This window comes from Eptatretus burgeri, chromosome 6 (assembly GCF_056783735.1).
Source record: "Eptatretus burgeri isolate ZD-2024b chromosome 6, Ebu_testis_v1, whole genome shotgun sequence".
In the NCBI taxonomy this organism is placed as follows: Eukaryota; Metazoa; Chordata; class Myxini; order Myxiniformes; family Myxinidae; genus Eptatretus; species Eptatretus burgeri.
The window spans coordinates 83,662,267-83,688,979 of NC_140966.1; the positions used below are offsets into that span (position 1 = coordinate 83,662,267).

Sequence of the window (26,713 nt, forward strand, 5' to 3'; positions counted from 1 at the left end):
GCAGCCCAAGGCCTGTATGTTTGGTTATGGTGTTGTTTGAATAAACTTGTCTGTTTCGTTCTGACTTCTTTAACCTTTAATACCACGACCTCTGACCTCTCCTCTCCCCTCCTTCCATCCTCTCTTCTCTTCTGTCCTCTCTCTCTCCCCTCACCCCCTCCTCTCTCTCCACTCCCTCTCCCCCATTAATATCCCCATCAGTGAAGCCATGGATTGTATTTGTATGTATATATATATATATATATATATATATATATATATATATATATATATATATATATATATATATATATATATATATATATATATATATAATGTTGTGGTTTTACAAACAGCATGTCGATATTGAAACGTACACAGCATGGAGACTGTTAGAGTAGTTATTTCCGTAATGAACTTTGAGAATAGCTCCTTCCCGATTGGGGTTATTATGTAATTAAATGCGTTGGGTTGGGTCGTTGGCATCCCCTCTCAACCCGTTGGGATAATTGAGCCATCAGCGCGTGATGATGTGTGCCGTGACTGCCATCATCGAGTTGGGCATGCATGTTTTACTGCCATGGCGTTCAATGTGTGCGGATAACACCAGCATTCTGGAACGTGCACTAAATTCCCAAATTCCCCTTTATTCTTTAAAGCCCCACCAAATCCTTGTTTGTATGGACGTCTACCCCAAACTGTAACTTCTTGTCATCTACGTCGTACTGTATTTCATTTCCCTAATCCCTGTTCATTTCCCTCCACATGAACATGACCAGTAAACAGACCAGGACACGACCCAGCCTCCCTGAATAACTTTCCCAATTCCCTGGCTTTGTGCCGTGGACATTTTTGGATGTGTGGGGTTCATCCCGGGTGCATGGGGTAAAAAGGGATCTCCCTATGTTAAGTGCGGAGCTCCGCTCCTGACGATAGCCAGAAGGATCAAATGAGTGAATATCCAGGCGGGCAGCAGAATGGGTGGAGCTGCGGGGGAATCCTCCAATGGCTGGCATGGGGCCTGCTCATAAGATCTGACGTGGCCCAATAGCTGGTCCCAGGCCGCCTCGGAAGATCTGACGTGTGACTCTTTGGCCCCGCCTGCCCCAGGGGCTATAAAGCTGCATTCGGTGCCCAGTTCGCTCTCTCTCTCTCAAACTCTCTTGGGTCTGGTCAACACACACGAGCTCTCTTGGTTCTCCTCTCTTGCCCTCGAGCTCTCTTGGTCCTGGTCGTCACATGCACTCGAGTTTTCTCTGCCCTGATTGCCGGACTCATTTCTTCCCTGGTCCCAGATATTCTGCATCACCCTCATAATATTTGACGTGGCCCAATAGCTGATCCAAGGCCACCTCGGAAGATTTGACACGTGGCTCTTTGGCCCCGCCTGCCCCAAGGGCTATAAAGCTGCACTCGGTGCCTGGTTCGCTCTCTCTCTCCCTCGAGCTCTCTTGGTCCTGGTCATCACACGCACTCGAGTTTTCTCTGCCATGGTCGTTGCACTCGTTTCTGCCTTGGTCCCAGATGCTCTGCATCTCCTTCGCTTCTTGCCTAATCCTGGACGGTTTGATTCATGCTCCCGATGGAGCTTGTGGGCTCTCGGTCAAGTGGGGGAGCGTGATGGTTACGTATCTACCGGTAGGCTAAGTCCTCCCTGCCCCTCCCAATTGTCTCCCCGTGTGTGTGGTCTGATGGGTACTCTGTCTTGTTATCCTGTAGGTAAGATGTAGGTTAAGCTAAGTCTGCAACTTGTGCATTTTATTTCCCTTTTTGTAAATACACACTTGATTGCTCTTTTCATTGCATTTCCCCTTTTCCGACCTTGGTTGTCTCTGACTTCAGGAATGCCCTCGAGTTCTCTTCCCTCCTTTCCCATGCCCCACATTGTTTGTTGTAAATAAATTGCGTGTTTACATTTTCCTTTCAATCTGCCTGTCTGTCTGTCTGTCCTTTCCCCTTATTGGTCCAGCAATGTCCTCACATAGATTAGTCAGGAGATTATAATTCCCCAACTGCTTTGCTCTAACCTCTGGCATTGTGCTTGCGGTAAGCTCGGCTGCTTTAATCAACATCCAATGAAGATAAAAGCAGCACAATTGCCGAGGGCTCGATTTCCCCGTAAGGAGATCACGTGGTTGCGAGGTAAACGGTTGTTAGACGGAGTTATCATGTTTGTGTCGACCGCGAATGATGTGATGTGTGCACAGACGAGCAGGCAAAATGGTGGATTTTCTGCAATGTTTATTTCATGGGCGATTGAACTTTGTGACGTCTCCAGGGCTGCTCTGCATTAAGCTGCAACTCTTTTGTGGGTAGTCATTTTATATCATCAATTCTATTTCATTAACCGCTTCGTGCGTGGTGATGTTGCCATGCAGCAACAGCCTGACCAACCATTCCTTATCAACCATTTAATTGGAGTGCTTGCACCATTTGCTAAGCGCCCATTGTCGGTAGCAGTAACGCGAATACATCGTTCTGAGGGAATCGTTCACTCTCTGCAGACGCTTTTGCCATGCCATGTCATTCTGAGCGAGTGCTTCGTGCTCCGTCACCCTGAGCGAGTCGTTGTGAAATAACTCCCGATTTCCAAGCCGTTTGCCCTATTAACGTGTTTTTTAAATTCTAAATTTTTGTAGTTGGTAATCACATGAACTCCAACCTACCGATTCCAGAAAAATTGCAATATTGGCCAAGCACGTGTGTGTGTGTGTGTGTGTGTGTGTGTGTGTGTGTGTGTGTGTGTGTGTGTGTGTGTGTGTGTGCGCGTGTGTGTGTGCGTGCATGTGCGCGTGTGCGTGTGCGTGCGTGTGCGTGTCCTCTCACTCTCCCCTCCCCTCTCTCTCTGGACATATACGGATGATGGTTATGTCCGGGCGGCGTTCGTCTCTGGATGCTTCCAGGCGGTATTTATGTCCAGACGGGAGTTTGTCTCTGGACCGTGTTTATAATATGATTGGTAGAAAATGGATTTCAGACATTATTTTGTTTCCATCTTCACTGTTATTCTATGCAGAATCATTTTGACAAGACGATTTGAATCGTAATTAATGCTCCATCGTACATCTGCCTTCCCCCCAGACCTCCCTCCCTCCTCGCTCCCCTTCCTCTCCCCTCCACCTCTTCATTCTCCCCCCTCTCTCTCTTTCTCCCTCCCTCTTCCCCCCTCCCCTCCCCCCTTTAGTATTGTTGTGGAGCCGGGTATCGGCTGCGAGCACGACCGCGAGAGGGAGCAGTAGAGTCGACTCCACCGAACACCCGGAATCTAGATCGTACCTCTCGGAAAACTCCGACAGGTACGGGTCCCTTACCGAACCGTGAATCATCAATAATTACACCACATGGTACAGGGTTATTTGCCAATCTTAAAAATACCTAGATATCCACGTGGTGAGTTACCGAGTATTCACACCCTCGACGGCCCTCATATGAGTCGAGCCGTTAGCGTGCCCGAGCCGTGCGCAACCCGAGTGGATGGTTGCCGAAGTTCCGTCAGTCCAAATGTACATTTACAGCGGCAACATCCTTTGTAATTCAGCAACACGCGCCATGCTAAGCCAATGGAGGAAACACAGCAACGAACTGATACATTTAACAAATGTATTTATTTATAATGGGGGAAAGGGGGGAGCACGCAAGAAGCAGAGTTACCGAATATAGAGATGCAAGTATGTACAGCAAAGAGCACTTAAACAATTCCTACTTACAGACGGGCACACACACACACACACACACACACACACACACACACACACACACACACACACACACACACACACACCCAAAAGAAACTGATCCAAAATGGTCTTTATTATCCCTTCAGCTCGGAGGGAAGTCAAGCTGAGGGACGAGAAAGTTGCAGGCTACCTGGCCGTGCCGCGCGGCTCGACGTCCGCACCTTCCCGGAGCACCAGTCGGACAAGAAGGAACCAGAGCAGCCAGACGCTCTAGGAACCAGAGCACACCACCGACGAGATGCCTTTCGCCCAGCCTCGAGAGATGCGTTTTGAACAGGCGCAATTCCTTCTCTCTCGCTCGAGCAGATCCACCCGATTCTTTCCTCTCCGTTACTTTTGTCCCTCTCGGGCGCGGTTCGCTCAAGTGTGGTCAGTCGTCAGTGGGTGGGACACGACGTATTCCCTTACTTGGCACGCAGCCCAACGAATCGGTTCATGACCATATTTGGGAATGGAATTCCATCCCCGAACGAATTCCGAACACACCCGCATATCACTGAGCATGCGGAGAATGCCGGGAGCAGAGGGTTGTCGCTGTGAGAGCGAAGATGGCGTGGTTGTTGTCGTTGGAGATGTAGTAGCCGTAGTTGTGAGTGATGTAAAAATCCTAACTATTAAAATAACTCGCAGCGCATGTACATTTCTTCACCCATTAAACGAGGGACAGGGACCCTAACTTAAAAATACATACTTACCGATATAACTGTTCTATAGGACCTGTATGTTGAGTGCTCATGGCTTCCAGATTCGCAACAGTATTACCGTCAGCGAAGCAACGAAATGTGAAAATTTTTGAAAAAAAAATGTTAATTTTTTTTTCTTATGAATTACATTTTTTTAAAGATAAAGAAACTTTTATTGTGAGTGAGTATCTCATATGTGAGTATATGTGAGTGAAGCCATTGTGATATGTCATTCCATTTGAACACCCCATGTAGCTCCTATTGCAAGTGCTTAATTGGATTTCTACATTAATCATTCTTACACAGAATTTGATTGTGATCATGAAGATAAGATGGTAATCTGGACTTTATGAGCATCGAGGCAATGAGGCTGTGAGATTTAATTTCATTCGTTTTTTTGTCTTTTTCTTGGGTACACGCTTTTCCCTGACTCGACCTGTCCTAGATTTTGCAATGACCTGCATTCAGGGCTAGCACTGAGAAAATGGACAGGAAAAACAGACACTGCCAAATTTTGTCAGTGTTGTTTGTGGACTTTGTTCAACTATGATGCATCTTATTATAATGAAGCAAATTTATTCTCAGTTCCTTTTTATTTATGCATGTCAGGTTCTGACTTCTGATTTACAGTATATGTTCAGTCAGAGCACAAAATACATTTGGCCAACTCCCCCCCCCCCCATCCATGCTCAACCATTCCCCCATCCCCCCGCAATCCCCAATCCACAATCACCCCACTAACCCACACCCACCATTCCCCTCCTTCCCTAACTCCGAGAAAGTAAGCAAAGTCAAAGATGCCTATACCTCTGCAGTGACGTGTGGTGAGGTGCATAAAGCGTGCCAATCCACACCAGTTATAGGAATAATTATCATACTGCATTTCATTAAATATTGTAAGTAATTGCAGCAAATGTGACCCAATAATGAAAGGTATATATTATAAGGTAGTAGAGTTAAAATTAATGTTTCTTCTGTCGTCTTCACTTTCTCAAGCGTTGGTTGTTGAAGGTCACATTGGATGGGCTACATCTGTCAAAGGAAAAAGATAGTCAGAGGCACAACATTTGGGAGAATTTTGGTCACACAGGATGAAGATAGTGACCTGTAAGGAGGCTGGTTACTTCAAATCAAGGTGATAGCCTGTAATGAGTTAGGACATGTCAAATCAAGGTGATGGTCTGTAATGAGTTGGACATGTCGAATCAATGTGATAGTCTGTAAGGAGTTGGGACATGTCGAATCAAGGTGATAGTCTGTAAGGAGTTGGGACATGTCGAATCAAGGTGATAGTCTGTAAGGAGTTGGGACATGTCGAATCAAGGCGATAGTCTGTAAGGAGTTGGGAGATGTCGAATCAAGGTGATAGTCTGTAAGGAGTTGGGACATGTCGAATCAAGGTGATGGTCTGTAATGAGTTGGACATGTCGAATCAATGTGATAGTCTGTAAGGAGTTGGGACATGTCGAATCAAGGTGATAGTCTGTAAGGAGTTGGGACATGTCGAATCAAGGTGATAGTCTGTAAGGAGTTGGGACATGTCGAATCAAGGTGATAGTCTGTAAGGAGTTGGGACATGTCGAATCAAGGCGATAGTCTGTAAGGAGTTGGGAGATGTCGAATCAAGGTGATAGTCTGTAAGGAGTTGGGACATGTCGAATCAAGGTGATGGTCTGTAATGAGTTGGACATGTCGAATCAATGTGATAGTCTGTAAGGAGTTGGGACATGTTGAATCAAGGTGATAGTCTGTAAGGAGTTGGGACATGTCGAATCAAGGTGATAGTCTGTAAGGAGTTGGGACATGTCAAATCAAGGTGATAGTCTGTAAGGAGTTGGGACATGTCGAATCAAGGTGATAGTCTGTAAGGAGTTGGGACATGTCAAATCAAGATGTACAAAATATACACATATATCTTCGGAGATAGTAAAACAAATGATAAAGACATAAACCAGCCATCCTTAACAAATGACAGACATGTAGAAAGATTATGTGAAACACAAGACAAAAAATTATTCCCTTGTGAAGTAAGGGATGTTAAGGTCACCTTGCCATGCTCAGCCAAAGAGGTGTGAGGGTCAGAAAGCACAGTACATAGTATTTATTGCCAGAAAAGCACAAGTTATGATGAAACAATTGAGTGGTTAATCGATTAATACAGGAAGGCAGGTAATTAATTAAAAAAGACTCCGTTAGAATTTTATGTTTCAGAACATACAAGTGGATTTTTCACTGCATATCATTAAACTGAAAAAAGCAAAAAAATAAAAAAAAAAAGAAAAGAATTGTTTTACTTGCATGTAAGCATGATTCACAAAATTCCCAACATTAGTTTTGCTAAAGGGTTTGGCATATGTTAGCAAGTTTAATCAAGCAGGCAAGCGTAGTGAGCTTTATTCGTCACTTGCACTGCCGTTGCTGCTTGAATCTTCTTTCAACCATGTTGCAGGCACACACGCCACCGTCGTGGCGGTTACTTGCAACCGAGTAACAATCCACCACCGGGGATCCCTTCCATAGCATTATTCTTTCCATCCACGATTCACACAGTTAGTACTACATCCATGCGTACGACCATCAGGCTATCACAAAACGAAAAAGAAACAACCTTTAGTAGCACCCACGACCAGCAGTACAACACAGCAGTAAATTTGCTTGCAACTCAAGGCCATAAACGTATTACAAATGCAAAGGAGGTGTTATTTTGACTATTCTGCGTCCTCTCCACCCTCAACCCCCCTCCCATCCACAAAAAGCATCAACTAGCAAATAAGCCCAATGAATTCCACTTCCCATTCCTACTTTATGCCCATCGCTTCAAAAGTTATTTCCCAATTTCTCCTTCCTTTCTCTCGAACTCCTCGAAACCTACCTTTTTGCACTATTTCTGTCTTCTTACCTTCCATGAGTCAAATTTCGTTTTCCCTCTTTACTCATCCCTGCTGCCCCCACCTTTACTTGTATCATAATATGTAGATGGACTAAACTTCAAACAAAGCATCAAGGTATTTACAATCTTGTGTAAACTATAGCAATGACAATCGTTTGCATAAACATAGCCACTGAAGCAAACCTCTTCGAGTTATTCAAATGCAAGGTCCTTGTATCCACCTTGAGGCTATCCCGACAGGTAGATACAACAGGTTTGCATGCAATTTGATAAGAACCAGGACAGGTTTGCATGCAATAAAAAAGTGCAGCAATATATATATATATATATATATATATATATATATATATATATATATATATATATATATATATATATATATATATATATATATATATATATATATATATATATATATATATATATATATATATAGTAGAGTGGTGGTATCATCCACACCACAGTTCCGTTGCTTAAAACAATAAATCACAACAACACACAACATTGATGTCGGGTTTTCTCCCGACGACTACCTGATGTTGCCATGGTAAGAGTGCCATCACTAGATGCCATGGCTGAAGGGGTCAAAATCTGAGTATCGATCTTTGGTTCCGCACTGCCAACCTTTACCGCTACAAGTCTTTCAGATGTTGCAAAAGTTCGAGCTGGTTTTGGTGGTGGGATTCCTGCCGGCAAAGTTGAGGCTCTTGTTTTTCCTGTAGTTTTCGTGAGTGTGGGCATCACTTCTGCAGTCAGCTCTTCAGCATCTTCGACCACTATTCGCTCTGCATGCAGAGCTGGAGGTATACCGAGTGCTTGGCAGGTTGCATTTGGGTCTTCAACACTTTTATAACCCAAAAACAGTAGAGTTACGGGTGATGAAGAAGACTCATCTGTGCTCTGCATACCACTTTCATTTTGATGGTTAGTGCCCATCATTTCAAAAACCTCATCATCTGCGTCTCGTTCATGAGGGGTCAGTGAGTCAGGGCTAGCACCTAAAGGCTTTTCCGTGACAAAACCGGGTAGTGTGGCAGTCTTGTGAATGTTTGAAGTTGGTTCATGCTTCCACTGGATGCCATTTGTCACTATTCCACTCAATGTCTTAGGGCGATGGGGATCAAGATATGGTAATTGGGTTGAGGCTCCTTCATTGCCTGCTGCTGTTGATGACTCAGTCTCTGATTTGTTGTCCTGAACATCAGTCATACCTTCACGTGCAGTAGCAACCAGTGAGGCAAGTTGTGTTGGTGTGAGGCCACCCTTTGTGTCACTGTCTCGTAGAGCCAAAACTGTGGCCCCACCAGCCTCGTACACCTGTACCAGATGGAAACAAAACAGGCAATAAATCATTGTACAAACAATTGAACATGATGCACGATTATGGGAAAGCTCGATTATGAATTATGGACATGGCAAAATTATCCGACTCCATATGTCCAAATACATTCCTCTTCTCAACTCTTGCAACTTCAAAATCTCCTTTCTACTTCCTCCTTTCCCTGATTCCACCCCATTATCTCCCCCTTTCTCTCTTATCCTAACCTACTCCCTTATCTTTCTAATTTTGTTTTTCTCTATGTTCAGACCCCCACCTTGGTGTACATAATACAATGCCTTCTGAAAGTATTCACACCATTCAACTTTTGTCACATTTTGTTGTGTTATGGCCTGAATTTACCAGAGTTGGTGTCAAAGCCACCCAATGCTCGCCTGTTTATACATTTATCGTTTTTAAAAGACTCGTCTAATAATTAATATATTTTTATAAAGCATTGCAGTGAAGTCTGATCCAAATAATTTTAAAGCAATATATGTATTTGTATATTGTAATCAGTAACAAGAGCGCAAGTGAGCACAATATACGCCCGAACAAGAAGGTATATGCAGAATTGTGCTACTACATGGAAAACAGCATACTGGTTGCCATGGCAACCACTTTAGATGACGAACATATGTCGCGACACACTGTCTCCACAGTCTGTACATATGTACCAAATATGAAACGTGAAAGTTGAAAACTTTGGGAGTTAGAGTGCGGACAGGAACGGATGGAAAACAGCATCCTGGTTGCCATGGCAACCACTTTAGATGACGAACGTATGTCGCGACACACCGTCTCCACAGTCTGTACCTATGTACCAAATATGAAATGTGAAAGTTTAAAACTCTGGGAGTTAGAGTGCGGACAGGGACAGACAGACGGACGGATGACCGGTATCACATAACACGCCCTGATATATATATATATATATATATATATATATATATATATATATATATATATATATATATATATATATATATATATATATATATATATATATATATATATATATCGGGTGTATAAAAATTAGTGTGGTAGATAAAAACATTAGAAAGGAAAAAATAACTTGCACCAAAACGTTAACATTTTCACACTGACGCTCACGCTGACGCTGACGCTCACGCCGGGGGTATCGCTATAGCTCTCTGTTCTTCGATCAGGCGAGCTAAAAATGGATTAAATATAGATTTTTTGTCACCGATCCACACAAAATACCTCATAATGACAAAGTGAAAACATGTTTTAAGAAATTTTTACAAATCTATGAAAAACGAAAAGCTGAAAAGTCTTGCATCAATAAGTATTCAACCCCTTTGTTATGACACTCCTAATTGAGCTCAGGTGCATCCAGTTTCCTTTGATCATCCTTGAGATGTCTCCACAACTTGATTGGAGTCCACCGGTGGCCATTTAAATTAATTGGACATGATTGAGAAAGAAACACACATTTCTATATAAGGTCCCACAGTTGACAGTGCATGTCAGAGCAGAAACTCCACCATGAAGTCCAAGGAACTGTCCGTAGAACTCCGAGATAGAATTGTGAGGAGGCATAGATCTGGGGAGGGTACAAAACAATTTCTAGAGTGTTGAAAGTTCCCAAGAGCACAGCGAGCTCCATCATTAGGAAATGGAAAGAATATGGAACAACCCAGGCTCTTCCTAGAGCTGGCCATCCGACTAAACTGGGCAACCGGGCAAGAAGGACCTTGGTTGGGGAGGTAACCAATAACCCAATGACCACTCTGACAGAACTACAGACTTCCTTGGCTGAGATGGGAAAACCTGCCAGGAGAACAATTGTCTCTGCAGCACTTCACAAATCTAGGATTTATGGGAGACTGGCCAGATGGAAGCCACTCCTAAGAAAAAGGCACATGACAGCACACCTGGGGTTTGCAAAAAGGCACGTGAAAGACTCTGAGAGCATGAGGAAAAAGATTCTGTGGTCTGATGAGACGAATATTGAACTCTTTGGCCTGAAGGCAAAGTTCTACATCTGTCGGAAACTGAGCACAGCTCATCACCCATCTAACACTATCCCTACAGTGAAGCATGGTGGTGGCAGCATCATGCTATGGGGATGCTTTTCAGCGGTAGGGACTAGGGGACTTGTAAAAATAAAAGAAACGATGAATGGAGACAAATACAGGCAAATCCTTGAGAAGAATCTGCTTCAGAGTGCAAAAAAGACCTTAGACGAGCGAGCATTTACGTTCCAACACGACAATGACCCCAACCATACAGCCAAAGCAACACTGGACTGGCTTCAGAGCAAGAATGTGAACGTCCTTGAGTGGCCCAGCCAAAGCCCAGACTTGAATCCCATTGAGAATCTGTTGAAAGACTTGAATATTGTCAAGTTGGAAGGGGAGCGTCGGTAAACAGCAGAGCTTAAGCGAATATGCAAGGAAGAATCAGAGAAAATCCCCAAATCCAGATGTGCAAAGCTGGTGGAGACATCCCCAATAAGACTCGAAGCTGTAATCACTGTTAAAGGCTTCAACAAAGTATTGACTCAGGGGGCTGAATACTTATGTAAATTAGTAGTTTCTAAAAACTTTTTTTTACTTTGTTATTATGGGACATTTTGTGTAAATCATTGAGAAACAAAATTAAATTTACTCCATTTTAAATTCAGGCTGTAACACAACAAAATGTGACAACAGTGAAGGGGTGTGGATACTTTCTGAAGGCACTGTACAATGTACATACAAGGCCCCAAAGCAGACCAGCCTGCGAAGAACAACGAACATATCCGAATATAGTCAGACTGCTTTAACAACAGATTCTCTCAATTGAAAATAAACTGGCTTCCTTCTCATCATCAACAAAGTAAGGCAATCTGTATATTTCATCCCATTCATCCTATTCCATTAACTCTATTCCAAGTGCAAACATTTTACAAAGTACTCTTTGGTACTATTGATAGTTAAAGTTTTGCAAAAGGTACTCGGCAATCATTTTGAGTTTTGCATGAACACGAGACATACTGAAGATGTGTGTCCTGAAAATAAACTTTACAAATGATTACATGTTGTTGCACTAATTAATGTTTTCTCTGCCTTATTATAGTGTTTTCTCAATGCCAATATGGGGTATAGTTCAAATATATGAGGAGCATTCAAGGGGTTCTCAGAAAGAGATATTCACAATAGTCCAATAAATTCCAAGTTATTTTTGTAATTTTAAATATTTCAGGATATTTAATCAGTCGGGAAGTATTTTCCAACCAATTATATGTGTAAACTTGTATGTTAAAAAAAAATGGAGATTTTTGGACATTTGCAAGTATCTCGAACATGCCCCATGTAAGATGTGAGTCTGTCAAATGAGAGACAGAGATTGAGTGATATGTAAGTTGGGTGGGGAGAGGAGTGAAAGGAGGGGGGAGGGGGACGGGAAGGAGTGGAAGGAGGGGGGAGGGGACGGGAAGGAGGGGAGAGGGGGGCGGGAAGAGTTGAGGAAGTATGTGCTAATTTTGACACAAACTTCAATAAGTCATGTTGTCTCATTTTTGTTATCAAGGTTCAACTTGTTTGCTAATTGAATTGGGAACCTTGATGGCATCAGCTGGTAGACTTCCAGCAACGATGGGTGAGGCAGATACAAGTCGTGTCTCTCCTGTTTTGAGGCTTCTTTCAACATTCATCTGGACTGATATGGGTACTGAGGGAATAACAGACAAAATATGAAAGTTAAGAATAGGCAGATACAGTACATGGTCAGAAAAAAAACGAAGGAGGAAAAGTACATATAGAGTGGGCAACATAAAAGAGACGAGTATGAGCTGAAAAAGTAATGACTGCCTGAGCAAGGAGAATGAATGACAGGTGAGCAAGGGGAATGAATGACAGGCGAGCAAGGGGAATGAATGACTGCCTGAGCAAGGACAATGAATGACAGGTGAGCAAGGGGAATGAATGCCTGGGCAAGGGAAATGCATGGCAGGTGAGCAAGGGGAATGAATGACAGGCGAGCAAGGGGAATGAATGACAGGCGAGCAAGGGGAATGAATGACTGCCTGAGCAAGGACAATGAATGACAGGTGAGCAAGGGGAATGAATGCCTGGGCAAGGGAAATGCATGGCAGGTGAGCAAGGGGAATGAATGACAGGCGAGCAAGGGGAATGAATGACAGGCGAGCAAGGGGGATGAATGACAGGCGAGCAAGGGGGATGAATGACAGGCGAGCAAGGGGGATGAATGACAGGCGAGCAAGGGGGATGAATGACAGGCGAGCAAGGGGATGAATGACAGGCGAGCAAGGGGAATGAATGACAGGCGAGCAAGGGGAATGAATGACTGCCTGAGCAAGGGGAATGAATGACAGGCGAGCAAAGTGGAATGACAGGCGAGCATGGGGAATGACAGGCGAGCGTGGGGAATGACAGGCGAGCATGGGGAATGACAGGCGAGCATGGGGAATGACAGGCGAGCATGGGGAATGACAGGCGAGCATGGGGAATGACAGGCGAGCATGAGGAATGACAGGCGAGCATGGGAAATGACAGGCGAGCATGGGAAATGACAGGCGAGCATTGGGAATGACAGGCGAGCATGGGAAATGACAGGCGAGCATTGGGAATGACAGGCGAGCATTGGGAATGACAGGCGAGCATTGGGAATGACAGGCGAGCATGGGGAATGACAGGCGAGCATGGGGAATGACAGGCGAGCATGGGGAATGACAGGCGAGCATGGGGAATGACAGGCGAGCATGGGGAACGACTGGCTGAGGATGGGGAACGACTGGCTGAGGATGGGGAACGACTGGCTGAGGATGGGGAATAAGTACTAATACTAATCAAAATTCTAACCCTAACTGGAGAATCGTCATACTTTATAAACTCATCATGACATTTAGTCTATGGAAGATTTGCTTGGCATTGTGTTAAACCAGCATTCATCTTTTTATAATGAAATCAAACTCTTACCTGCTATTTGTTCTCCTTTGTAATTATTGAGCCGACGAGGGAAGGACGTAGCTGGCAAGTCAGAAGCAGGTTGAGGTGGGTTCTCCGTGGGGCCTGCGCATTACAGCAACATCGCCATCACTGCTTCATCACCACCATTATTACCTGCACCAGCATTATACATTGTCACAATTTGTGTGTTTCTGTTGTTGCTATTTTTCTCGTCACTGCATTCAAAAAAACCTCCCATCTTTACAAATGCATCAATGTATCAATAGTTATCATTTTTCGGACAAATTAAAGATAAAAGAAGCATATCTTTACCTCTGCCACCAAAGGTGGATGGAGGTTATGTTTTCACCCGTGTCTGTTTGTCTGTCTATGAGCAGGATAGCTCAAGAAGTTATAGACAGATTCAGACGAAATTTGGTCGACAGATTTGGTTGTGACAAGGATGAAGCGATTCGATCTTGGTGAAGATCCAAATCCAGATCCAGGTACTAGAATTTTAACTGATTCTTCACCATTGAGAGTTAGGGTTAAAAATGATTTATAGCATAATATCTCAAAAAGTTAAGGACAGATTTGGATGAAACTAGGTAGGTGAGAAGAACAAGTCGATTTGATTTTGGTTAAGGTATGGATGTAGATCCGGCCTCTCAGTGGGATACAAAACATAAACTCAGCTTCGTGGAGGTATGCGCTCTACCGAGTGCCGTTCTAGTTTAATCTTTTAATGGTCTACTTTAGCATTGATGGATTCCACGGGAGACTCCGCTCAATTGCCATTAGTGAATCAGTTGTGACTAATTTGTCCTCCGACACGATGTCAATGTTGGACACTGCAACCACTGAAAATGGAATATTGTTTCCCCTTCTCCTTGATTTTATTCTACATATGTAAGTGCCGCCTGAATCAAGTTAGATTTAACGTATTGGTAGTCTCGTTGGGACACAAACTTCATGAATTACACTTATATGTGCCGAACGCAATGCTCCTTGGTGAAGGCACAAATGATCTCTGGGTGGAACTTCGAAGAAACTTTCACGAGGAGAATCTTTGGATATGTAATCAGTAATAACTACTGTTTACTCTTTTTAGGGAATCACATGCAATGTCTCAGCAACTATTATCTTCATTGAAAGCTTGCGTGGGGCAGGGAGGGAGGCAGGAGGTACTAGCTGAGCATTAGTCAAGGGAATGGGGCCTTGTCAGAAATACCAGATCCATGAATGTCCAGAAGTCACTGTTCAATTGTATAAGGTTGTATGTAAAGCATCTGATCAAAAGCTTGAGAAGACTTATTTTGGGATTTATTATCGCAACATTTCCATCTCACTGAATAGTACATTGTGAAGTGTTTAGTTAAATTACCTGTTTCAGTGAAATGATCCTGAAGTTGCTGCAACAAAGATAAAATAAGAAGGTTCAATGCAATTGCATGGTAATGTTTCATAATCATGAAGAAATACACAATTATAAATGATACAATATCAGTTCACTTCAGTTGAACAGGTTTAGTACATGAACATACATATACATTCCTGTGTCGGAGTGGTGACCCGTCCAGGATTGTGCCCAATAGCCAAGGAAACGGCTTTGGCAGCACCAACGCTCTGCACAGAGTATGGTCCCAATGGATGGATATATAATTATATATATATATATATATATATATATATATATATATATATATATATATATATATATATATATATATATATATATATATGTATACACACATATTAGAGAACATAACATACCGTCCATGGATTGGGCAGTGGATCAATAATTTGTTATAATGGGGCTCCCCCCTCCCGCTTCCTGTCCTCTCCTCTCCACTCCTCACGCCGACGCCACCTCCCCACAAATTAATCAATAGCCCCATATTGCTAAGCATAGCACGTGTGTGAGTGTGGTCAGTCTGTGCCTATAAAATGTAGCAAAATCCATTATGAATTATGACCCCATTACCTTCAGAAAGGACGAGTGCAGTACGCTTTGATCAACAGTGAAGAGAAGTAATCATTATTGGGATACTACCACGAGCTACATTCACTCAAGCTCCGCACCACTGGGACAAAATGCAAGTACACCGGCACCGGCATACACTATCACAAAACGCAACATACAAAAGTACTTTATATATGGACATGAGTTTCCATAAAATTTAACAAACTCAGAGAAAAAAAACAAGACTCTGCTTGAATAAAATCTCACAAATTGGTGCAAAGTAAGCTATAAACAGCAATTGTGTTTTTGCATCATTCCTTGACGATTCCTCTTCAAAATAGTGAAGAATCATAAATATTGTAAATGCCTCTGGGCATTTTGTTTTTCACACTAAAACAGCCTTGAGCTTGTCTATGCCTACAGCAGTGGCACTGAGCAGCGGTGATAAGCGCTCCTTGGATTATTTAAATATGGGCAATGAGTTCTCCTCCGAAGCCAGAAATGTCCTTGTAGGAGTTTTCTTTTTTCACAGAAAGGCCAATTTTGTTCACATTGTTCGCGTGCTATGGCAAGTACTCTGCACACAGTTCGGCAAACTCCACTTTAAAGGACTCGGTGGTGGACACATTTTGCATTGGCGTTCCCCTTCACCAAAAAGGCCATTTGCACCAAAGACCACGATGCTTTTTGAACTGGTCCAGCCTTCTCGTCTTTGCTGTAAGTTATGGTTCAGTGTAATCTGTTTTGGGAGAAGCAACAATCCTCTGGAGATTATTCAGTACTTTATCCTGGAATAAGAGCACAGAAATGGAGACACCGTCCTTGTGGATTTGCTGGAATCACACAGGCAGAGCCTCAAATTGCAAGTGCATACTAGGCCATACATATTTCAATTGCCTTTCAATGTTGCGGATTTAACAGTGGATGCGCCTGCTCCAAGACTGTATGAGAGCGTGGGGGGACTTGCCGACTTTACCCAGCCCACCACTTTGAGCTTCTCTTCAAAGGTACAACCCTTTATTGTTGCGTTTCTTTTTTTACAGATTTTGAACTCCTACTCATAAATTAATCACAAACAAAAGCAAAATTGCAAAAATATCAAGAAACAAGAAAAAGAGCAATCAAAGATTGCAGACCCTCACCAGGACTTCTTTTGTGTGGTGTAGTTTTGTGTAGCGTATTTTATATGACGTTTGTGTAATTAATTATAGACATAACTAGAACTGCCACTTTATAACTGCTGGCAGTGATGACCGGGTACCAAGACATCCCGCTTTGATCGGTCACCTGACCCTGACCCATGACGTTTATTATTATTCAATTGAATTCAGAATGGGATTAAAATAAATGCAATTCAAATCAAATGGAAGAACAAATAGATACAGTCCTGCATTGGAGTAATCAGAATCAACCCAAACAAGTAAAAAAAAAAACAAGGATGAAGTCATCAGGAGGAACCTGGATAGGATTCGGGTTTCAGCTGTTACTCCTCTACCTTCAAACCCATCTAGGCGCAGCCACGTGAACCTTATTCCAAAAAAAAAAAAAAAAAAAAAATCTAAAAAGAACCCAGATCAAAAAATTAAATAATTCTGACTACCAGACCATGCATCTGATCAGGTTGAAATTTAAAGCATACATTTCACATCACAAACAGAACATAATTTTAAAGTCTAACTTCGATCGCTGAAGTGGTTCAAGAGAAATAATTTAAAAAATATTTTTGCTCAAATCAATATGGCTACACGACCATGTAACATATCAATTATCAGTCGATACCTGGGTACCCCAAAGCTTGGGGAACATTTCTGTAAAGTTTCCCCTCGATCTGTTCAGACGTTTCAGAAAAGAAGATTTTTGAAGGTTTGTAAAATAAAATAAAATAAAACAATATGACTGCCGAACCACATGACCGATGAAGTCATCAATTTTTTTTTTTGTGGAAGAATACATTTATAGATGACCCTCAAATTTTCATACTGATTGGATGTAGCATTATATGTTTGCAATTATGACATCATAACGAAGGCAACTATGACATCATTAAAAAATGACCCTTATTCCTCATGAGGATTACTTGCCATGTACCAAGTTTCAATTTTTTCCTTGGTGCGGTTTCAGACATGCAGAGGCTCAAAGTTTTTCCTTTTGTCCAACATGGCGACCACACCACATGACATATGACATCGTAATTGTCATTAAAACATTCTACATGAGTAGTTGCTGCAATGGAGAAAATTGTCTCAATCCGACAAGCAGTTGCAGAGAAAAACACTCACGTTCTGTGTGGACAAACAAACAAACAAACAAACAAACAAACAAACAAACAAACAAGATGACGTCATGCATTGGACGATAATTGCAAAATCCATAAAACAAATTTGACCTCAAAATAATTGGTGGTTGAATTAAATGACCAAATATGCCACTCCTCTGCAAATTTCAAGTGAATCGGATGAAAATTGACAATTTTAGAAATCTGGCCAATGTTGTCCTTTTTGGCCCATGTGGACCTCAAAAATAATTGGTGGTCGAATTCAGTGATCTGAAATATAAATCCTTTTCAAATTTCAAGTCATTGGGATGAAAATTGAGGATTTTAGAATTTCCACCTAAGTTGGTGACCTTTGGCTTGTGTTGACCTTTTGGTTCATGTTGACCTCAAAATAATTGGTTGGTTGAATTTAGTGACCTAAAATATAAATCCTCTTCAAATTTCAAGTCAATGGAAGGAGAAATGGCAATTTTAGAAATTCAGACTATGTTGACCTTTTGGCCTTTGTTGACCTCAAAAAGAATTGGTGTTTGAATTAATTTAACTGAAATGCAAATCCTCTTCAAATTTCAAGTCAATTGGATAAAAAAAATTAGGATTTTAGAAATTTGATAAATTTATTGCCCTTTGGCCTATGTTGACCTTTGGACCTCAAACAATAAGCTTCATGCTTAAGACAAACTCTACTATGTGGCCAGGTTTTGTGAAGATTGGTTTAAAATTGTGACCTGGAGGCAATAAACATTAAAAAATGTCGATTTTAGAAATTTGACCTCAAGATGACCTTTGACCTCAAAATCAATAGGCTTCTCATGTGTGAGTACCTATACAACTTGGTAAAGTTTCATGACTATTGGTTTTGAATAATTGTGACCTGTAGGCGATTGACAAAGACAGACAGACAAACAGCCAAACAGAATAACAAAATCGACTGACAAATGTACTTGAAAAATCTTAGATTTTGCAAGTAACAAACAAGAAGAAGACGTGGTGCAGAGCAAGTTATTTGCAAAATCCACCCCCCTCTCCAAAGGTTGCTATGGACACATCAAATTGTCCATTTCATTAAGATTAAAAATGACAATCAATGAAAGCTCAGGTCAATCACATGAAAATTGATTATTTTAGGAATTGAAATTTGAGATTTTAGACGTTTGACCTTGAGTTGACCTTTGACCTTTTGACCTCAAAAATACTTGCTTTCCCAATTCAGTGATGTAATATGCAAATGCTGGTCAAATTTCAAGTCGATCAGATGAAAAATGACGATTTTAGAAAGTCGACCTCAAGATGACCTTTGATCTTTGTCAGTTAAAAGCTATATGTTCTAAGCATGAGTAAATGTCTGTAAATGAACTATTAAAATTAATGGTTACATGTTGTAAGTTTTGTTTAGCACGGATCGGTAAATTGTAATATAAACTGCTTGATGTAATGAGCTAACTTTGACTGTAGATGGCAGTATTGTACTATAAACTGCCTGGTGGGATTTGTGTATGTGCTGGAACATTCTCAGACGAAACTTCCAGAATAGATTAGAATCGCATTTTCTGGAATGCACGCGATTGTTCTGTGATACTATATATAGTCGTGAGAGGGAGGTGTGGAGAGACGGGTGACATGTGATGAGCTGTGTGTTTCCATAGTCTCGTGCTTGATTTAACTCTGAGTGAACGGTGTTAATGTCCAAAGTGGTTGTTAACGTGTGGAGCTGATCGTAATCAGGTTGATTAAAACTAATTAAGATTGTGTACTGGGAAAGAATTCCTTTGAGCTCTTTAAATCATCCTTCTGGACGGGCCATCGTACGAGAGGACACCGCGGCAGGAATCAAAGAATCGACAGACCCAAAGAATGAGGTAAACATGAGTGAGTTGTGCCGGCAGGACTGGGACACCGGGCGGCGGAAATAACTCAACACGGGAATCGGAGTTGGACATTGCATGTAATGGTGAACTTCCTCATTTGACTTTGTGTCTGTTTGTTTGAAATACAAGGTTCAAAAACGCTACGCTGTTGATGTGGTCATTGTAACGCCACTCAGAAGTCACAGACACCAACTGACAAAGATCATATTTGAGTGGGAGCTGACCTGTACATTCGTCCAGACTCATGAAGCTCAAAGCTTGGATTGTAGTCGTTAAAGGATGTGCTGAGTCTGGCACCACGAACCACATACGTATACCAAATGGAAGGAAACCCCCAAATGTGCGTGCGTATCACTCCCCCCCTTCCTCTTGACAACCTTTGACCTCAAAATCAATGGGCTTCCCAGTTGCAACTACCTCCACAACTTAATAAAGTTTCATGATGATCGGTCTTGAATAGTGACCTGTAGGTGATTGACAAGCAGACAGATGAACAGACAAAATAACAAAATCGACTGACCATGGAAAATCTTCGATTTTGCAAGTAACAAACAAAAACAGACAAACAAATGGACCCAAATGAAATAACCTCTCCTCTGGTGAGGGTAATAATAAACCCTGGTCTCAAACCATGTGGCAGCACAGGTCACCTCTGCAAAACACAGGGGTATGTATGATTGAGGGGCAATGTAAATGACAGTCAACGAGAACATGTAAGTTATGTAATTATATTGACCGGAACAAGAAAAAAAAACATTTTAAGAGCAAGTTGCTGATATTTGCTATTGGTGATCTATTTGGAAAAAGATTGAAAACAGTTGCTTGCTTGCTATTGTATGTATGTGTGCGTGTGCATATATATATATATATATATATATATATATATATATATATATATATATATATATAATTTCAGCCAGAGGGTGGTAATAGCATTGAAATGATGACTGTAGTCATCATTTGTTAGATATTTATACAGTGTACCGACCATCCCGACGAGGACAAATCAGCCCAAAATCAGGATAGGCGGTTCCATCTAGATGTTTAACCAATGATATTAAATCTATGTCTTTTTATGCGAGTGGCCGGGCTGAAGCCTCTGGGTTGGCAGCAACACTTTGGTCTGCACATGTACGCGACTCATGTCCATTTGAGTTCAGGTGGGAGCACTTCGTTACACTCCATATATGTTGGCCTCCATCTCCACCCGAGAGCACTTGCCTTCTAGTTTTTTTGTTTTGCATTGGTGGGAACAATTATCTGGGTCGCAGACAGGCTTTTGCTTTTTGCAGATTATGCGGTTTTACTATGCGAGATAATCTGTGGCCGAAGCTCACCATTACAGCCAGAGGGTGCTCGTAGCATATATCCATCCATTGGGACCATACCTGTACAGCGTGTTGGTGTTGCTGCTGAAGCAGTCTCTTGGGCTATTGGGCACAATCCTGGACGAGTCGCCACTCTGACGCAGGATACTCAAATGGCTCAATTATCCCAGCAAGCTGGTACTCATTTTGCCGACCTCAGAAGGATGACAGGCTGAGTGAACCCCACCTGGTATTAATTAAACAGCAGAGAGAGATTTGAACTCAGGACCGTAGGATCCTAAGCCTGCCACTCTAACCATTAAACCAATACCAGCCATAAAAGCATACACATATAGAAACATGTAGAGTGTGAAGAGCACTTCCCAACTTTCCATTCGACTCAGTCTGACAAAGAGTCACCTCCAATCCAGAGGCTTCAGCCCAGTGACTCTGTCAAACAGACAAAGATTACATGGTCAACATCAGTTAACATAAAATAGAACCGCCTATCCAGATTTTGGGCTTGTTTTCTCCCATCAGGACATTTATTGTTTAACTGATGATGTTTGGCTCCGTTTGATGTTGACCATGTAATCTTTGTCTGTTTGACAGAGTCGCCGGGCCGAGGCCTCAGGATTGGAGGTGATGCTTTGGTGTAGGACTATGTCCAATTGAGATCGGGGAGTGCTTGTCACACTCCACATGTTTCGATTTACCCACCGACCACATCACGTGCCTTCTGGTTGAATGGTTTGCATGAGCAGGAACAATTGTCTGGGTGGCAGACAGACGTTTGTTCTTTGTGGATTATACAGTTTTACCGTGCAAGACATAATCCGCGGCAATGCTCACCATAACACAGGTGCGTCTAATGTGTGTATGTATATATATATATATATATATATATATATATATACATATATATACATGGCTCTGCTGGCTAAACAGTTGCATAGGATACACCTAGTATGCATGAGCTTTGCAGGCAAAGCATATCAGTGAAGTCCATGCAAATGTTTCGCCATGAGAGCCCTTTAGAATTTAAATCCTTCTTGGCTGCTCCCAGAACTGTTTTGTGTACCACAGACTGGTTAATTTGTGGCAGGAATTTCCTATTGGTTAAGATACATACAGCAATAGCTGATGTAGTACTTGCTTCCTGGTACTCACCACAGGAATGCGGTCCCACCTTACACACACACACGCGCACACGTGCGTGCGCGTGTGCGTGTGCGCAAATATACAGCAGGTCTTTAAAGATCGCGGGTTTAACTTTCGCAGTTTTGACTATTCGTGTTTTTTTTGTTTTTTTTTTCATCAGAGTTGCATGTCATTGTTTGCATCCACATGGGTGGTTATCTTGCACCAGAAGCCTTTTGTCATTTCTCGCACATCATTAATAATGGTGCCCAAGTGCAAATTGAAGGACAAAATTGTTTGTACTGCAAAAAAAGCAGAGAAAAGTGATGATGTGCGAACAAAAATCGAGTTGGTAGATAGGTTCACCATAGGTGAAAGTGCAGCATATGTAGGACGGGATAAACAAATCTACTGTTCAGTATATCTGTAAAAGTGAGGAAACTATCTGTGCAAGTGTTGCCGTAAGAACTCCCCAAAGTGTTTATCGTGCACCATTAATAATGGCGTAATGAAGTGTAAAGTTATGGACAAATGTGAATCAAGTGCAAGAAACAAAAGGCGGAGGATAAAATAATGCCTTCCTGGGGAGGAAAGGGGTCGGGGGAAGGTTGATTCACTGGTTTGTGGAGCTGCAGAACGGTTTATAAAAAAAAATATATTGATAGATTACAAAGGAAAATTATTTAAGTGGTAATATTATTAATATTATTTAAGTGGTAAAATTATTAAGTAATAGGGGAGGAATGGTGGGGGCTTTAGACACATTACAGAAGGGAAGGGCCACGTTTTATCTGCTTCATCGCAACAGGTGACTTCGTCGTAAAGCTGATATCGATTTATTTTACAAGTTTATTCCAAAAAGGAAAGGTACTCGCATCCAGATAATATTTCTTTCAGAAGAAATCTTCTCAAAACTAGAGGGGGAGCACTCAGGAGAGTGCAAAACCTCCGCCACCAATACTGCTGGGTCACTCAAGTGAACCTTATATCTTATTCATTAAATATGATGTCAACAGTGCTGGCAGAGTTATAGTTCTTTTCTCCAACATTTTTTTTGGTGGGGGGGGGAGGGGGGTTGGAAATCACTTAAAACATGTAAAAATGTAAAAAAAAGAAAAAAAAAATCGAAATTTTGTTGAAAAAAAAGTTGAAATTTTTTTTTTCTCTAACAATTTTTTTTTGGGGGGGTGGGCGGTTTGGGAATCACTTAAAACATGTAGAAATGCAAATTTTTTTCCTTTTTTTTTTTGGGGGGGGGGGGGGGTTGGAAATCACTAAAAACATGTAGAAATGCAAAAAAAATTCGCTAACAATTTTTTTTGGGGGGGGGGGGTTGGAAATCACTTAAAACATGTAGAAATGCAAAAAAGTTTTCTCTATTTTTTTGCGGGGGGGGGGTAAAAAAAATTTTTTGGGGGGGCTTGGAAATCACTTAAAACATGTAGAAATGAAAAAAAAATTTTTTTCTCTAACAATATTTTTTGGGGGGGGGGGACCAAGTGCAAAATTTAATGGCATGATCCTTGGACCATACCTAACCCCCCCCACCAAGTTTCGTCAAAATCCGTCGAGGAGTTTTTCCGTCATACTGTTCACAAACAAACAAACAAACAAACAAACAGAAAGGGGTGAAAACAGTAACCTCCATCCATCTTCGAAGATGGCGGAGGTTAATAAATCCCATGGAAATTATTATCACAGGTCCATCTCACAGAAACACACCTTCACTTAAGAACCCGATTTGTACATTTCAAGGTGCAAGCAAAGAAAAGTGTCAGCCACCATTTTGAAAGGGTTGATGGTTGATGTGTGAAAATGCCATGGTGCAACAGTACCCTGCGAATATCAGCCAAACTGTTGGGAGTAGCTTGTAGACGAATGGACAGTTCTCTTTCTAATGCCTCAGCCAATGCTTCACGGTCACACAGTGTCCGCAGCTCACCCTCCAACCTTGCACAACGCATACAGGTCCCACCAAAATCATGGCATAGTTGCACCACCAACCAAGTCACATTATGTATGAGTAAGCACAGCACATAGTAATTACGACTCTAAATTCAATTTGATGGATAAAATTTTATATCACACTGCACAGAACCGCATTGCACTATGCAAAAAACCATGTCATACCACTTTTGTCACTTATCTTACAAAACCCATAGTGTGTCACACCCATCAACCTTCTGTGAGGATAACCAGAAAGTTACTTTTTTCTTTCTAAATTCAGCACTTTTGCAGAATTAACAGGATTTCAATTGAAGTACACTCAATACCATTAAAAAAAAGAAAAAAGTTTACTACGTATTTGTCTATTAACTTCAATATTTTATGAAAAGCTAGATTAATTTGAAGAGACAAGTTTGCTTTCAAAGTACAAATGCTACATTCAGTACTGTATGCGACAATATGTCCTACCATCCATCTATACATGACCATACTCATACTAGAGCATTGGTTCTGTCATAGTAGTTTCCATGGTTGAGAACCAACTAGTGACAGGTTGCCACTCTGGTGTGGAGTCCTATAGGTGAAAGGCAGGAATGTGGAATTTGGCTACATACTCCATGTACCAGCACACAATGGTCTACTAATTTTTGAAAGGCACCACAGTAAGTTTGACGTTCACCAGTGAGTGCTAGCACATGGACCATCCAGCTTAATGTCGCACTGAAGGAGGCCGTACTTTGCCCATGAAGCATCTGGATGACATTTTAGAGTCTGATGAGGAATCAAGCCCAGACCAGACAGCTGAAAGGAGAGGGCGCAACCTTTGAGTTATCCTGTCACACCCATGTCCTACCAACCACTCAAATATTCCACAAAGGAATAAAGAACTCGACAAAATTTGATGTCGCGACGTCAATCGATTATGCTTCGGCCCACTATTCTTTGCTCACTCGAACTTTGACCTAAAACCTCAAGATCATTTGACCTCAATATCTAATCTGTACATATGTATCATGGTACACGTACTTCATTTTGTTCAAATCCCTCCCACGATAACATTTTTACCTGACTTGACCACTGACCTTTGACCTCTTGATGCTAAAATCTAATCACTTCATCTTTGCATCATAATTCGCACTTGTATCAACTCAGACTTAGTTCCTTCCAGTAGTTCCTGAGTTACCGCGGTAACAAAAACCGATCACGGACGCACGCACGGACAGACAGACAGACAGACAGACAGACAGCCAGACGGACAACCCAAAAACATAATGCCTCTGGTGACTTCACCAGCGGAGGCATGAAAATAATTTTTTTTGGCAAAAACAAGCAAAAACAATAATTAAAAAGGAGTAATTTCTTCTTTAAAAAGGAGTAAAATAGAAGCGGTGCATTGTTTTACCTTTCAATTTCCTCTGCCATTTTGCGTTTCTCAGGTCCCAGAACATCACCACCATTATCCTCAGGCGACGCATTTCCCAGCAACCACTGCTCCCGACGCAACTTGCTCTGCAACAAATCGCAATTTTTAGTTCGACTAATTCACACATCGGACTACGAAGTCAAGGCTCGTGTCGGCAGACAATTTGCACAACAGGTTTTATCAACTGACGGATATCAGAGGATATTAGAGATATGCTCTCCACCTTGGAAAATGAAGGGAAGCCGAAGTTTCAGGCATTTGCCCTTCGTTGGTGAAAAAGGTCACACAAGAAACTTGCATTTTGGGACATAAAGCTGTCATACGCTCTGCCAAAGAGGGAACGCCTGAAGCGTCAGTTTCACTTCTCTTCCCACCTGGGTTTGCATACCTCCGTTAACTTTCAGTGGACAAAACCCCAAGTTGATTTTTTTTTCTTTTAAACCTTTATTTTCACGCACAGCTTTCTTGTTGTATTACAAAACATTAATGTCTCGAGACTTATCAACTGCATTGAGATGGTGACATTTCCAGGTCCATGTGTTGAGAGAAACAGAATTCAAGTGTGCGGTTGGGAATTTAGCTCCATCTAGAAAGGTTTATTACACCTTTATGACATCACTTCAATCATTCATCAAGAGCACAGCGGTTTTGGCTGCAACATCAATGTGGGTTACTCTTCTGTAACATGTTATGTCAGGATCACTCAAACTGCGGTTTGTTTGTCGGGCTTGCAGAAGCTTTTGAAGGATGCCAAGCATGTGATGCTTTACTTGCAGGGAAAATAATTTATTCCCCCAACCCCCTCCCCCTCCACCAGGAATAATAATCACATACGTACTTTAAATGAAGACTATAAAGTGGAAAATGCAATGCACAATACCATCCAGAAGGACTAAGATCTCAACATCTAAAGAATAAAGACCTTATAACAAAAATATATTCCGTTGTCATTCGTTACTTTCCTGCTTAATCAACTTCGAGTGTTTTGCTTGTCAAAGTTTTCTTTTCCATCACACGCAACAACATACTGGATGTTTTACACCTTTTATCCTTCAATGTGAAAAGTTTATTCAAAGCACATGAGCAACGACTGGTAAGTATTTTAAGGAATGCCATTGCTTTGTATGCAGCCTGTGGCTGCTGGTTGCATCATTTTCTGGAAGCTCGGTTGCCACTGACACAGTGCCCCTTTTACCAGTAAGCTGGTACTCATTTTTTTCTGACCTCAGAAGGATGACAGGCTGTCAACCCACCTGGTGTTATTTCA

General features: G+C 41.8%; 2 protein-coding genes across 7 annotated transcripts in view; one reads left to right on the plus strand and one right to left on the minus strand.

Annotated features, from left to right (window-relative positions):
• The window catches only part of ABCD3 (ATP binding cassette subfamily D member 3), a 104,140-nt gene extending 97,437 nt beyond the window's left edge, over positions 1-6,703 (plus strand). Inside the window, exons 24-25 of the transcript XR_015059389.1 lie at positions 3,164-3,275; positions 3,803-6,703. The gene's annotated coding sequence lies outside the window, so the exon portion shown is untranslated. The remainder of the gene's footprint in view (positions 1-3,163; positions 3,276-3,802) is intronic.
• LOC147025206 (paralemmin-1-like) overlaps positions 4,340-26,713 on the minus strand; it is an 87,860-nt gene continuing 65,486 nt past the window's right edge. For 5 of the 6 annotated variants that reach the window (XM_085885916.1, XM_085885920.1, XM_085885919.1 and 2 more), the window contains 6 exons: positions 25,426-25,532; positions 23,912-24,026; positions 14,908-14,935; positions 13,554-13,646; positions 12,176-12,285; positions 6,486-8,606 (listed from right to left, as the gene is read on the minus strand). In XM_085885916.1, coding sequence (XP_085742042.1) covers positions 7,776-8,606; positions 12,176-12,285; positions 13,554-13,646; positions 14,908-14,935; positions 23,912-24,026; positions 25,426-25,532 — 1,284 coding nt within the window. In that variant the 3' untranslated portion in view covers positions 6,486-7,775. Of the gene's footprint in view, positions 5,432-6,485; positions 8,607-12,175; positions 12,286-13,553; positions 13,647-14,907; positions 14,936-23,911; positions 24,027-25,425; positions 25,533-26,713 lie in introns of those variants that run through there. The other variant, XM_085885917.1, reaches the window with a different exon arrangement.